General features: G+C 40.0%; 1 protein-coding gene across 11 annotated transcripts in view; it reads right to left on the bottom strand.

The window, feature by feature from the left end:
• DLG2 (discs large MAGUK scaffold protein 2) overlaps positions 1 to 15,451 on the bottom strand; it is a 1,022,754-nt gene that overhangs the window by 211,566 nt on the left and 795,737 nt on the right. For all 11 annotated transcript variants that reach the window (XM_075266199.1, XM_075266200.1, XM_075266207.1 and 8 more), the window contains one exon: positions 3,574 to 3,729. In XM_075266199.1, coding sequence (XP_075122300.1) covers positions 3,574 to 3,729 — 156 coding nt within the window. The remainder of the gene's footprint in view (positions 1 to 3,573; positions 3,730 to 15,451) is intronic.

The following is a 15,451-nucleotide window of genomic DNA, read 5'->3' as shown; positions in this document are numbered from 1 at the left end:
TCCAGGGACAAGAGACCTGAGACAGAGGGGGAGGGGAGCGAGGAGAGGTGAGTATAAGTGTGGAAGAGGGACATTAAAGTGTGGGGGCAGATGGAGGGGGGACGATAAGCTGGAGGGGAATATGAGGGGACATTAAACTGGAGGAGCATATGAAGAGGGGCATTAGACTATGGGGACAGATAGAGGGGGCATTAAACTGTGGGGGCAGATAGAGGGGACATTAAACTGGGAGAGCATATGAAGAGGGACATTAAACTATGGGGACAGATAGAGGGGGCATTAAACTGTGGGGGGAAGATAGAGGGGACATTAAACTGGGGGAGCATATGAAGAGGGACATTAAACTATGGGGATAGATAGAGAGGGCATTAAACTGTGAGGGCAGATAGAGGGGACATTAAACTGGGGGAGCATATGACGAGGGGCATTAGACTATGGGGATAGATAGAGAGGGCATTAAACTGTGAGGGCAGATAGAGGGGACATTAAACTGGGGGAGCATATGACGAGGGGCATTAGACTACGGGGACAGATAGAGGGGGCATTAAACTGTGGGGGCAGATAGAGGGGGCATTAAACTGTGGGAGACAGATAGAGGGGACATTAAACTGGGGAGCCTATGAAGAGGGACATTAAACTATGGGGAAAGATAGAGGGGGCATTAAACTGTGGGGGGCAGATAGAGGGGACATTAAACTGGGGAAGCATATGAAGAGGGACATTAAACTATGGGGACAGATAGAGGGGGCATTACACTGGGGGCAACTGGAGGGGGATATTAAACTGGAGTGTTGCTGGAGGAGGACAGTAAAATGGGGAGAACTAGAGGGGGCAATAAACTGAGGGCAACTGGAGGAGGACATTAATGCCCCCCTTTAGATGCCCCCAGTTTAATACACCCCTCAGTTAACTCCACCGTTTAATGTCCCCCTCCAGCTTCCCTAGTTTAATGTCCCCTTTAGTTGCCCCCAATTTAAACTGGGGAAGTTGGAGGGAGACATTAAATGGTGGGTGCACCAGGAGAGAGACTTTATACTGTGGGGTGAATTTGAGGAGAACATTATGATGTGGGGTCATATAATATTAGGGTTATGGTGTAGGGAGCACAAAGAGGAATGGATGGGAATGGGCGGAGTAGACTTAGAAGTGGGTGGAGGCTAAATTTGCACATTTTGTCCCTCTTTCCGTCCTCTGAATGTTGGCAGGTATGCATTTACAGCCTGCCTGGGTGGGACTGCTGACTTTTGGGGAGTATTTTTGGAAGCCAAATCCCTTTTTTGCAGGCTGGAACCTGCCCAAATGTGATTGTTCTCCATGTCACTGTAACCAATCACCTCTGCTCTATGGGGCGCTGCCACTGTGCTTACCTACTAGGTTTCACTCAGATATGTCCCTTTCCAAAGAGTTAGCAATTGCATCAATTGCAGTGTCCTCTTCACTACTTACCAAGCACAGCGCCATATATTGTATTGTGGCTGTCCTTTGCATTGCAGCTCAGCCCCATTCATTTGAATGGGACTGAGCTGCGGCATGGCCAGGTGATGTCAATGACCTAAGAAGGAAAAATGGAGCTCCAGGTCATAGTCTTGGACAAGGGTGTAGCAGTAGCAGGTACTACTTGGCTCTAGACCCTCTCTATTGCACATGGTAGGTAGGGGCCCCATTACAGATTTTGCATTGGAGTCCATGAGCTTCGAGCTATGATTGAATACCAGCTCCCTGCATTCTCACACTGAGACACTAGATGGCAGCAGCGCACTTCACTAGAGCTCAGTGGTTCAGGCTCAGGCGAGAGTAATTGCAGCACATCCCCAACAGATCAGTACAGGAGATTTTTCTTCCACATTTTTCATATTTTCAGGCCGGGCACCGACTTTATATCAAATTCAATATGTATCTGTCTGAGCCATAGCTCTGTGATATGCGGATATGGCCGTGACTGCTCACTCTGCAGCTGTTATAGCACGAGCGCAAGAGATACTGCAGTGCCACGAAGACTGGGCGAATCTAGGGTCATGGGTCAGCTACAATCTGGATACAGACAATGGACAGGCTGGATAAGACACAGTGGGGGTATATAGATATAGAAGTCTACCTCTATCAAATATACTCAATGTGTGTTTCTGGCATAAACTATAGTTACTGGACTGTCTACAGCCACCACTAGGGGGAGCTCATTCCTCCAAAAGACCACTGCTTTCTCCAGACTGGATTTCATGCGGCAAATTGATTATATACAATACTATGCGCTGTATGCCAGACCTCTAACCCTGCAGAAGACCACTAAAAGCAGCGACAGCCATGTACAGATGTACTAAAATTTTACTTCATTCTTAAAGCGTCATGTGGGTTTTCCAGGACATACATATTGGTGATCAGTTCTTATGTGACACCACAGATCAGCTGGTTGAAGAGACTGCAGCGTCCACGTGAGCACTACAGTCTCTTCACTGTATACCATGTACGGTGCTGTACATATTGCAGGCAGCTCAGCCCCAATAAAGGGGTTATCCAGCCCCAAATAGATTTTTCATACTGATGACCCACAGGATAGGTCATTGGCATGGGATCTGTAAAGGTTCGACACCTGGACCCTGCACAGATCAGCTATTCTAGAAGCATCCTTGTGCCAAAAGCTGCTCACGGACTGGAGCGGCTAGTAATAGTAATAGGAGCGGCGCTGGAGTTCCCTAGAAGCACCACTATGCAGTGGAGGGCGCTGTTGCGTCAATCCCATTACTTAAATAGGAGCACTGCTGCATATGCCTGTCATCTATAAGCAGCTCTTAGTGCCTGGAGGCTGCGGGAACAGCTGATCGGTGTAGGGTCCAGGTGTCAGACCCTGACATATTACATATTCATGAACTTTCCTGTATAGTTATCAGTATGAAAAATCTATTTGGGGCTACAATACCCCTTTAAGTTGAAAGTGACTAAGATGCTGCTGCAATATGTAACCAATGAATGTGACATCATCAAGTCCCCGAACCTATTCAAGCAGCTGATCGGTGGCGGTTCCAGACACCGGCCCCCCATCATTCACAAATGGATGTCCTGTCCTAAGGAGAGGCCATCAATATGTAAGGCCCAGAAAACCACTTTAAATGAACAACTGCAGCAAACTTTACCTTGACTTTTGTTTTTACACTTCAGCAAGTTATCAGCGTCAAGTTATAGTTTGCTACGTACAGAGATCACAAGCCCCCTCCCCTATTCCCCCGCTCTGTTAGGAGCCCCCTATTCGGGCACAGTCCTAGACCATACAGGATATTTTGACAATCTAGTGTCTTATACGCCCAGATCTACAGTGATCGGGGAAACTTTCAATTCCCTGCAGCACCCCAACAGGAGAAACAAAGTATTGCAGCATTGCTACTGAAATGAATGAACAGCCTTGCTAATGTATGGACAGGTTGGGTCCTCCACGGTGAGGGACACTCTTTTATCCCCACTTTGGGCTGAGGGTCCTGATCATGGGACCCCCTACCCTCCATATTAGCTAAGAATTCTCTAACAGGGCATTTGAGAATGGATTTATGAAATCGGACCGCCCCTTTAAATGGCGATTCTCACCTGGATATTTCGGACTCTGGAAGCAGACCTCCGTGGAAGTGAGGATACGGAGAGGTTAGAAGGAAGCTTTTGTCACATTCTACCGGGGAGTAATGTCTCGGAGAGGAGGGCTTGTCGCTGAGTTTATTGACGGTGCTGTATACCGGCTCTGGAGACCTAACACAGAAGAGAGGAAGAACGGTTACAATAAAGGAAAAACGGCCCCAAAAAGTGGCAGAACAAGTATTTACCACTGCAAATACCCCTAATGGGTTAAAATTCTGGAGTCAGGCCCTACTGTCAAAGCGTCAACATTTGTTTTTACCCACTTCTAGCTATATATCCTATAGAGAATGCACAGAGCAGTCCAGAATTCTGTCACCACTAGGGGGAGCTCACTGCCTACTGAGTTATCATTGACCTGTATAAATCACTTTGCAGTGAGCGCCCTCTAGTGGCAGGTTTCATACAGACTAAACATATTATTTACAACTCTTTAAAACTACGTTGGCACCATTGGTTGGCAGTCATGAAGTTTTTCACAAAGTCTTGTCAAAATCTCTGGTTATGCTGCCATGTTGGGGCTACAACTGCAGAGCATTTACATGATGAGGTCTCTGTTCACATGACCACGTGTGGGGCGGTTTTGCACTCGGATGACACTCGGGGTGAGGTTCACTTCTATAGGGGCTTCCAATCCATTCCGTTCCGATACTTGCTCTATAATCATGGGAAGAATATGCAAATCTGTCTTCCATGATGTAATTAGGAAGTCGGGTGCCTCAGTGTTGCAAACCAATAGAGGGCGCTCACTGGAATGTGCAAGCCTGTCTTCCCTGATGTAATTAGGAAGGAGTGACGATACCCCCCTTACTCTATAATCATGGGAATGGAACGGATCATCGGACGCTCCCTCGGAGGAGCTGCAGCCTACACACTATGAGGATGAAAATGGCTACAATTTTATAATATACGTTATCTTTCAATTGTTGCATCCCTGTACATAGCAAGTCAGGTCTTAACTGAGAAGTGGAGACAATTGTACCCAGTCTAGACAATACTCTGTGAGCTCAACAGCTTGGACACCAGAGTGATATATTGTAGCAAACCAGCTGAGAGATTTGTGCAGCCGCTCCTCACAGAGCATTGTCTAGAGTGGATACAATTGTCTCTACTTCTCACTATAGCACAGGACTGGCTAGACAATGCTCTGTGAGCTAAACACATCATTAAGGCTAGGTTCACACCTGTGCCTGCTATACGTTTGGGTTTTCCATCCCGGAATCAGCCTAATCCAGAGATAGGTCTCGTTCACATCTGCGTTAGTATTCCGTCCGGGGGACTCTGCATGAGGACCCCCGAACGGAATACCGAACGCAACTGCAAGCGGTGTGCCAGTGAAAGCACATGGACCCAATAGACTATAATGGGGTCCATGTGCTTGCTGCCAGATCTCCGCAGGGATCATGTGGACAGGAAAGTAGATCACAATCTACTTTCCTGTCCACATGATTCATGACTGAAATGGGGTGCTTTTACTGCACATCGCTTGCAGTTGCGTTCGGTATTCCGTTTCGGGGGTCCCCATGCGGAGTCCCTGAACAGAATACCGAATGCAGATGTAAATGAAGGGTGAGGCCTGCTCTCAACTAACAAGATGTATCCAAGCTAGACAAGGCTCTGTGAGCTCAACACATCAGCAGCCGCTGCACCAATCTCTCTACTAGTTTGCTACAATGTATCAGTCTGCAGTCCAGGCTATTGAGCTCACAGAGCATTGTCTGAACTGAATACAATTATATTGACTAGCCATGTAGGGGGTTACTGCCCCTGGATGTAACAAGGACATTGTCCTTCACTGCATCTCCTTCTTCACCTTCCTCCATCGCTATCAACATAAACACATCAGCAGCCGCTGCACCAATCTCTCTACTAGTTTGCTACAATGTATCAGTCTGCAGTCCAGGCTATTGAGCTCACAGAGCATTGTCTAAACTGAATACAATTATATTGTATGAGAGCAGGTCTAGCCATGTAGGAGGTTACTGCCCCTGGATATAACATGGACATTGTCCTTCACTGCATCTTCTTCTTCACCTTCCTCCATCGCTATCAACATAAACACATCAGAAAAATGACTTAAAGGGAAAAAACAACGACGACCACAACAACAACATGTTCTCGTTCTCCATGTCTGAATCTCTAATAAAATGCATGAATGGAATAGATTGGAATAAATTTCTCCTGAGATAAAATCCGTTCCTCGCAGGATTGACAGGTATGACAGATTATTCCGTGAGCCATGAAATCAAGGAGGATTTAATTGCTGGGAGATGCAGCCTGCAGTGCGCTGACATAGTACATGCAAATCAATGCCTGCACAACACAGGGCGAGTGTAAGTGGTACGATCCAGGCCATACCAATACCTAACCGGACCGGTCAGTTACCTGTCTAACCTTCATGTATGATAAGACTGGGGGTATATAGCAACTGTGCTAAAAAATTATTTTATTGCGCCCCCTAGGGGTCTTGAACCTGCGGTCAGTTGATTGCAAGTCTCTTAGATTGCAACATAACTGTATGGCAGTCTATAGGTGATTCACTATATTACTATTGAGCCTGATCGTGGATATTAGCTCCGGGTCTCTGCTGCACAATACACTGGAGACCCCATATCTACATCGGCCGCCATCATGGCAGCCATTGTAGAATGTGGCCCCTAACTCAGAACCCACATTCTTAAGCCATAACAGAGAGATGCCCTGCTGAAATTTCCCCACTGTGGGACTATTAAAGGATTATCTTATCTTATCTTAGAAGAACCGGTAGACTCAAGCCTGAAACAGAAAGAGGTTTTTGTTTCTCCCAAAGCAAATCCTTCCTTTAATGCCGTCAGATACAAATACTTAAAAGGCTCCGCAAAAATTTTCATTCGAAAATTTTTAATGCATCATAAAAAAAAAGCATAAAGGGTCCAAAGAATAAAAAATACAATAAACAATCTGTCATACCAGATCAGTGCACTAGGTGGCAATATATACTCAGTATCCTGACCCACAGGACAAACTGGAATCGCTGGGAAAATAAATGTTACAAATCACCAAGAATATAAAAAATACCGAAGTGATTAGAAGGATGTAAAAGAGTACAATAGTTTATACTGATACATATTATAATCCTGCAACTACAAGGAAATACAGAGGTTTGTAAAAATACTGAAAACTCATTGTCTGATGAAAAGTTCTGCTACGGTATAATATATTTAGTCATATAATTCATTTTTGTTTTCAAGATCCCGGTTTACTCTGAATGAGCGAGAACTAAAAACAACAAAAAAAAAATCCGACAATAACCTTTATCTGACATCACTATAATAACGTATTCTAAACAGAAAACATAACATGCAAAAATTACATAGATGGCAGTATTATAGTAGTTATATTCTTGTACATAGGAGCAGTATTATAGTAGTTATATTCTTGTACATAATATGTAGTATTATAGTAGTTATATTCTTGTACATAGGGGGCAGTATTATAGTAGTTATATTCTTGTACATAGGAGGTAGTATTATAGTAGTTATATTCTTGTACATAGGAGCAGTATTATAGTAGTTATATTCTTCTACATAGGAGTAGTATTATAGTAGTTATATTCTTGTACATAGGAGTAGTATTATAGTAGTTATATTCTTGTACATAGGAGTAGTATTATAGTAGTTATATTCTTGTACATAGGAGTAGTATTATAGTAGTTATATTCTTGTACATAGGAGTAGTATTATAGTAGTTATATTCTTGTACATAGGAGTAGAATTATAGTAGTTATATTCTTGTACATAGGAGCAGTATTATAGTAGTTATATTCTTGTACATAGGAGCAGTATTATAGTAGTTATATTCTTGTACATAGGAGTAGTATTATAGTAGTTATATTCTTGTACATAGGAGTAGTATTATAGTAGTTATATTCTTGTACATAGGAGCAGTATTATAGTAGTTATATTCTTGTACATAGGAGCAGTATTATAGTAGTTATATTCTTGTACATAGGAGTAGTATTATAGTAGTTATATTCTTGTACATAGGAGTAGTATTATAGTAGTTATATTCTTGTACATAGGAGCAGTATTATAGTAGTTATATTCTTGTACATAGGAGCAGTATTATAGTAGTTATATTCTTGTACATAATATGTAGTATTATAGTAGTTATATTCTTGTACATAGGGGGCAGTATTATAGTAGTTATATTCTTGTACATAGGAGGTAGTATTATAGTAGTTATATTCTTGTACATAGGAGCAGTATTATAGTAGTTATATTCTTGTACATAGGAGCAGTATTATAGTAGTTATATTCTTGTACATAGGAGTAGTATTATAGTAGTTATATTCTTGTACATAGGAGTAGTATTATAGTAGTTATATTCTTGTACATAGGAGTAGTATTATAGTAGTTATATTCTTGTACATAGGAGTAGTATTATAGTAGTTATATTCTTGTACATAGGAGTAGTATTATAGTAGTTATATTCTTGTACATAATATGTAGTATTATAGTAGTTATATTCTTGTACATAGGGGGCAGTATTATAGTAGTTATATTCTTGTACATAGGAGGTAGTATTATAGTAGTTATATTCTTGTACATAGGAGCAGTATTATAGTAGTTATATTCTTGTACATAGGAGCAGTATTATAGTAGTTATATTCTTGTACATAGGAGTAGTATTATAGTAGTTATATTCTTGTACATAGGAGTAGTATTATAGTAGTTATATTCTTGTACATAGGAGTAGTATTATAGTAGTTATATTCTTGTACATAGGAGTAGTATTATAGTAGTTATATTCTTGTACATAGGAGTAGTATTATAGTAGTTATATTCTTGTACATAGGAGGTAGTATTATAGTAGTTATATTCTTGTACATAGGAGCAGTATTATAGTAGTTATATTCTTGTACATAGGAGGTAGTATTATAGTAGTTATATTCTAGTACATAGGAGGTAGTATTATAGTAGTTATATTCTTGTACATAGGAGCAGTATTATAGTAGTTATATTCTTGTACATAGGAGCAGTATTATAGTAGTTATATTCTTGTACATAGGAGCAGTATTATAGTAGTTATATTCTTGTACATAGGAGCAGTATTATAGTAGTTATATTCTTGTACATAGGAGCAGTATTATAGTAGTTATATTCTTGTACATAGGATGTAGTATTATAGTAGTTATATTCTTGTACATAGGAGTAGTATTATAGTAGTTATATTCTTGTACATAGGAGCAGTATTATAGTAGTTATATTCTTGTACATAGGAGCAGTATTATAGTAGTTATATTCTTGTACATAGGAGCAGTATTATAGTAGTTATATTCTTGTACATAGGAGGTAGTATTATAGTAGTTATGTTCTTGTACATAGGAGGTAGTATTATAGTAGTTATATTCTTGTACATAGGAGCAGTATTATAGTAGTTATATTCTTGTACATAGGAGCAGTATTATAGTAGTTATATTCTTGTACATAGGATGTAGTATTATAGTAGTTATATTCTTGTACATAGGAGTAGTATTATAGTAGTTATATTCTTGTACATAGGAGCAGTATTATAGTAGTTATATTCTTGTACATAGGAGCAGTATTATAGTAGTTATATTCTTGTACATAGGAGCAGTATTATAGTAGTTATATTCTTGTACATAGGAGGTAGTATTATAGTAGTTATGTTCTTGTACATAGGAGGTAGTATTATAGTAGTTATATTCTTGTACATAGGAGCAGTATTATAGTAGTTATATTCTTGTACATAGGAGCAGTATTATAGTAGTTATATTCTTGTACATAGGAGGTAGTATTATAGTAGTTATATTCTTATACATAGTGGGCAGTATTATAGTAGTTATATTCTTGTACATAGGAGTAGTATTATAGTAGTTATATTCTTGTACATAGGAGCAGTATTATAGTAGTTATATTCTTGTACATAGGAGCAGTATTATAGTAGTTATATTCTTGTACATAGGAGGCAGTATTATAGTAGTTATATTCTTGTACATAGGAGCAGTATTATAGTAGTTATATTCTTGTACATAGGAGCAGTATTATAGTAGTTATATTCTTGTACATAGGAGGTAGTATTATAGTAGTTATATTCTTGTACATAGGGGCAGTATTATAGTAGTTATATTCTTGTACAGGTGCACATAGTATTATAACAGTTATATTCATAATTAGTAGCATATTACTTTTATTTCTAGTTATTACTGTTTCTTTGATTTTCATAACACGTATCCTAAATACATTACTGTAATGGACATTGAGATATGGACCTATTGTGTCACCTAAGCAGTTTGACTTTGGGCAACTCCCAAGGGTGTTATCTAAGTAGCCTCCCTGCTTTTCACCATTTAACCCCCATATGTACAACTAGTATTCATGGTGGGGAGACTACCAGGTTGTTACCTCTGAGAGTAGTCCCTGTTAATACACGGGGCACCATACAATATAGGTTAGCATTGCTTCAAACAAAAGTCATTGTAAACGGCACATAGCCCCTTTTGAATATGTTCTCCCTATGGTTTTGCCCTGTCAGTAGTCACCATACGCCCCTGTGTGTAAATCTCTACAAGGCAGGCAGCCTATACAGCACGACCCTTATCAATACAACTTTACAAACTACATGAAGTCAAAAGACTACCCACCGATATCTCCAGGAGGAAATGGTTAATTGAAAGTGCATTAAAGCCTTCCATTGATCTGCAATTGACTTTTGTCCAAATCTAGAGAGTGCATAAATCAACTGCAATGGAGGGTTATTGATCGAGATGACATTTTGTATCAACTGAGGATGAAATAAGTGAAAGAACATTTCTGTCAAACGTTGCAATCTGTCTCCAAACACATTCAGTGCTGAAAGTCATACAGATTCTTAAGTCGCTTTACAATATATATCTACCACATAAGACCATGATGTCAACATTAAGAAAACATAGGGTCTGTTTCAGAATGTATGGCTTGGCAGTTCAGTAGCTTGAAAAGAGATCTGAGTTTTCATCAAACGTTGATGCAGGGCAGCCTTGTTGGGTTCTGTTCTATTAGTTTCTGCCGCTAATAGCCTCATTATGGCTGCAGCGCATTTTGCATTTCTTTTTGAGGCTGTGGGAGTATATTCCCCCCCCCCCCATCCATTATTGTCATTACTGTTTGTTTTTGTACATTTAATTCTACCAGGAGTAACTGCAAAATAGCAGAAAAAAACAGCTGATATTAGATCCAGGGACATTGGACTGCAAATCCAGGTTATGATGCAGCTAAAATGTTCCCTGACACAGAAAAATCCAGATTTCAGCACCATCATAAATGCTGCTGCATCTAACATCACATCATCAATAACACAAGCAGCTAGTCAGACGTAGACAGACTCTCCTTTCACTCTTTGAGCTGTGATAAATGAAGAACAGAGAAATAAAGCTGTGTGTAACCATGAGGAGGCTCTGAAGAGAGACTGGCCCCTCCCCCTCTAGTTTCAGAGTGAAGAGAATCCTGCACCTTCCCCACACTTCCTGAGTGAAGAGGGTTCCTATCACTCTCCTCCCCTTCCTGTATGAAGACTGACCTTTCCCTTACCCCTCCACTTCCTATGAAGACAGACCTGCCCCTCGCTACTCCTTTTCCTCTGTCCTATCTTGAGTTTGTTGGTTTCTTAAGGTGGACATTCCTTAGTATCAGTGAGTGAAAAGCAAATTAGGAAGAAGTGAGACTCCCTGTGGCACCAAGTTTGGAGAGATTTTTTGGGGGGCAGAAAATATTGACATTTTAAATAAACCACATATTCTAGTAATTGAGACTAAGTTTTTTTGAAAGTTACTGACCATTTACACCAGATCTCTGCTGGTTGTTATGGTATTTCCCATGGTGAGTTTAATACTAGTTATACACTGTGGCCCTAAGTTGTACATTTTCTCTCATTCCTCATATCTGCCATAATAGTCAAGCAGTGGTCAGGACTTTAAATGGTGCCCACTCCGGATCCATTCAGTTAGTATGGAAGCCAGGAAACTTATGAAGGCTTTCAAGTCTACCATAGCAATATAGGTATTGAGTTTACCATGGGATTTTACCATGAACTGCAATACACTAGTATTGCAGTTAATGACACAAGCAATCCAAAGACTGCAGGTTCAAGCCTCACTGAATAGCTAGATAAGTTTAAATGACTTCCCTTTCTATAGATCACATATAAGAGTAAATAAGCAAAAAATAAACAAAACATAATAAGTAGGGTTGAGCGATCGGGATCGGATTCTGATCGGTGATCGAGCAAATTTCATGATCGGGATCGGCTGGAAAATGATTGGATTTTGAAATCTCAAGATTGGCTCCAGCCTAATAGTGACTGTTGCCATAGAGAAGCATTGACTAAGGTTGGGCAATCGGGATCGGAAAAGATCGGATTCCGATCAGCGATTTAGCAAATTTCACGATTGCGATCGGGATCGGCTGGAAAATGATTGGAAATTGGATTTTGAAATCGATCCTGAAATCTCAAGATCGGCTCCACCCTAAAGGTGACTTTTCCCATAGAGAAGATAATTCTGTTTGTTATTATTAGAGATGAGCGAACAGTAAAATGTTCGAGGTTCGATATTCGTTTCGAGTAGCCCCTCAATATTCGACTACTCGAATCGAATATCGAACCCTATTATAGTCTATGGGGGGAAAATGCTCGTTTCAGTGGTAGGCAACGTTCAATCAAATTATACTTACCAAGACCACGAGTGAGGGTCGGGCTGGATTCTCCGAGAAGTCTTCTCCGTGTAACGTCCCCGCGGCGTCTTCCGACTCTGAATTCACTCTGCCAGGCATCGGGCCTGGGCAGAGCCGACTGCGCATGTCCGCACTACAAGCACTACAAGCACTGCAAGCGGACATGCACAGTCGGCTCTGTCCAGGCCCGATGCCTGGTAGAGTGAATGAAGAGCCGGAAGACGCCGCGGGGACGCTGCAAGGAGAAGACTTCTAAAGGTAGGAGAAGAACCAGCACTGATTGGCCGACTGTATAGCATTCAGCCAATCAATGCTGGTTCTGCATCAAACTTTTCCATTCGAATAGCGAGTGGTACTCGATCGAGAACAAGTATTTTGAATACCGTAGTATTATATCGAATACCTACTCCATCGAGTACTACTCGCTCATCTCCAGTTATTACGCAATCAAGCAAACAATAAGAAATCACGACAGGTAAAGCATTGACGTTGGTGAAGAGTTGTAACAAAGGAAAAGATGCGGACAATCACAGTAATAACGAAAACCATTGAGAAGGACGATAATGCAATGGAAAGACAAAAAAATTCATATGGCAATAAAAATCTTGATGGCGAGGTAAAATGATTCTAAATACGTCAATGTGTAGGAAATTTAATGTACATGTTGTTAACATATAATATTACTAAGGGCTCGTTCACATCTGCGTTCATCTGTCCTTATTGCAGGTTTCCGTTTCCTGCATAAAACAGAGGCAGGAGACGGAAGCCTGCAGGAGTCTCTCTCACCCATTCATTTGAATGGGTGAGAAAGCTGTCCGGCCGTGAGCGGCAGTGAGCGTTTTGCGCTCTCCGCCGCGAAACCGGGTTTTATAATCCGGACACAGAGTCGGACATGCACTACTCTGTGTCCGGATTAAAAAATCCGGTTTCGCGGCGGAGAGCCTTAAACGCTCACCGCCGCTCACGGCCGGACCCGGTCTATGGTTTAGCCATGCAGAAGACGGAAACCATAGAACGGAGACATGAACGCAGGTGTGAACCCAGCGTAACTAGTGTGATGTTTACTTGCTTGAAATTTGTTTTCTATTTTTTTTAACTTAAAATTTTAAGTAACTGTAACTTTCAAATTTCAAATATTTTTCTTTTTTTAATTTTATATTTTCAAAAAAGGGAAGTTTATACAATTCATAAGACAGAAAAAAAAATTATATTATTGAAAAAAGAACCAAAAACATAATAATCCCAACCAGACGCATCAGACCATCAAACCAGTTTTCTTGCATAATTCCCAGTGGGCATGTATAACAAATTTACTACAATTCTCACCAGACAATTGTCATGAATTATATGGGAAATCTTCACTAGTTCTTGATTGGTTTAGATTTCCATTGTGGAGCAGTTAGTACCAGTCAGGGACTTTATTAAGGCCTCGTTCTCATCAGCGTTCGTGTTCCGGCCGGGGGAGTCCGCACAAGGGCCCCCCGAACAGAATACCAAATGCAACTGCAAGCGGTGTGCTAGTGAAAGCACACGGACCCCATAGACTATAATGAGGTCTGTGTGCTTGCCGCCAGATCTCCACAGGGATCATGCGGACAGGAAAGTAGTTCACTATCCACTTTTATGTCCGCATGATTCGTGCAGGCAGCGTGCGGCAAGCACATGGACCCCATTATAGTCTATGGGGTCCATGGGCTTTCACTGCACACCACTTGCAGTTGCATTCGGTATTCCGTTTGGGGGGTCCCCATGCGAACTCCCCAAATGGAATACTGAATGCAGATGTGAACGAAAGGTAAGAATGGTGTACAGTATGCCAGGCTTAATTATTTCCCGAAATTGGCTAACAATTGGAATGAAAAAAAAAAAATCTAAAATGTAAATTCAAAGCATAAAAGTAATAACATTATAAAATACTTCATTAGGTTTTAGCGATCGGGTTCGGAAATGGTCGGATCCCGATCAGTGATCGAGCAAATTTCACGATCGGGATTGGCTGGAAAATGATTGAAAATTGGATTTTGAAATCTCAAAATCGGCTCTTCCCGAAAACTGACTTCTGCCATAGAGAAGCATTGACTAGGGTTGAGTGATCGGGTTCAGAAAAGATCGGATCCCGATCGGCGATCGAGCAAATTTCACGATCGCGATCGGCTGGAAAATAATTGGAAATCGGATTTTAAAATCAATGCAGAAATCTCAAGATCGGCTCAACCCTACACTTCATCTACGCCTTGGATGCTTTTATGCTAAGATCTTAAAAAAGAAAAAAAAAAACTTTCAAGAGAAAATTTAGAAAACAAAAAAAACAACCCTATAATATAAAAATAACAGCTTGTACTTATTGAGATAACAAGGTTAACACAATGTAAGAAACCATGATATTTCACACCTTGTATTGTGTTAGAAATTTGGTACGATAGAAATTTTGCTAATTTTGTAACATTTTGATCATATTAGTTCATTTAGTAATTATAATACTACATTGATCTCTTTTTGCAGTGAGCACTGTTACTTAGCAGCATGGGAGTCCTGGGTTTGAATCTGACCAAGGACAATCTCCGCAAGGAGTTTGTATGTTCTTCCCATTTGTATGGGTTTCCTCCCACACACCAAAGGCCTACTGATAGGGAATGTAGATTGTGAACCCTATAGGTGAATATCAATGTCTGTATGTTGGAGTTATACAAAATAATAGAAATTAATTGTGTCATCCAAAAAAAAAAAAAAAAATCAAACACGAAAATTAAACATTGACCTTGTTCCTCTTTTTACAAAACACATTTAAAAATCCATTTTTTTTTAAATGGAAAAAATAAAAACATTTAAAAAGATTCTTAATTTTAAAATAAGATTTAATTAAACTTATTAAAATCCATTTTACGATTTGATTTTATAATGTTATGAGTTAGCATTTTTTAATTATATAATAGTTTTTTTTCCCTGTACTACGTATTTGATTTTAATAAACTATCATAATACAAGTATTAAAATGTTTTATTTTTATGTTATTGTAACATTAGCTACATCTTTAAATAAGACAGTAAAATGTTAAAATGATTGTTTTGAATTTCGTAAATTTTTTTATATTTTTAGTAAAAAAATTTTTTGTAAATTTTCAAATA

This window comes from Leptodactylus fuscus, chromosome 2 (genome assembly GCF_031893055.1).
Source record: "Leptodactylus fuscus isolate aLepFus1 chromosome 2, aLepFus1.hap2, whole genome shotgun sequence".
Lineage (NCBI taxonomy): Eukaryota > Metazoa > Chordata > Amphibia > Anura > Leptodactylidae > Leptodactylus > Leptodactylus fuscus.
Note: the sequence above shows the minus strand (reverse complement) of the source record. Positions and strands in the feature narration are given on the sequence as shown.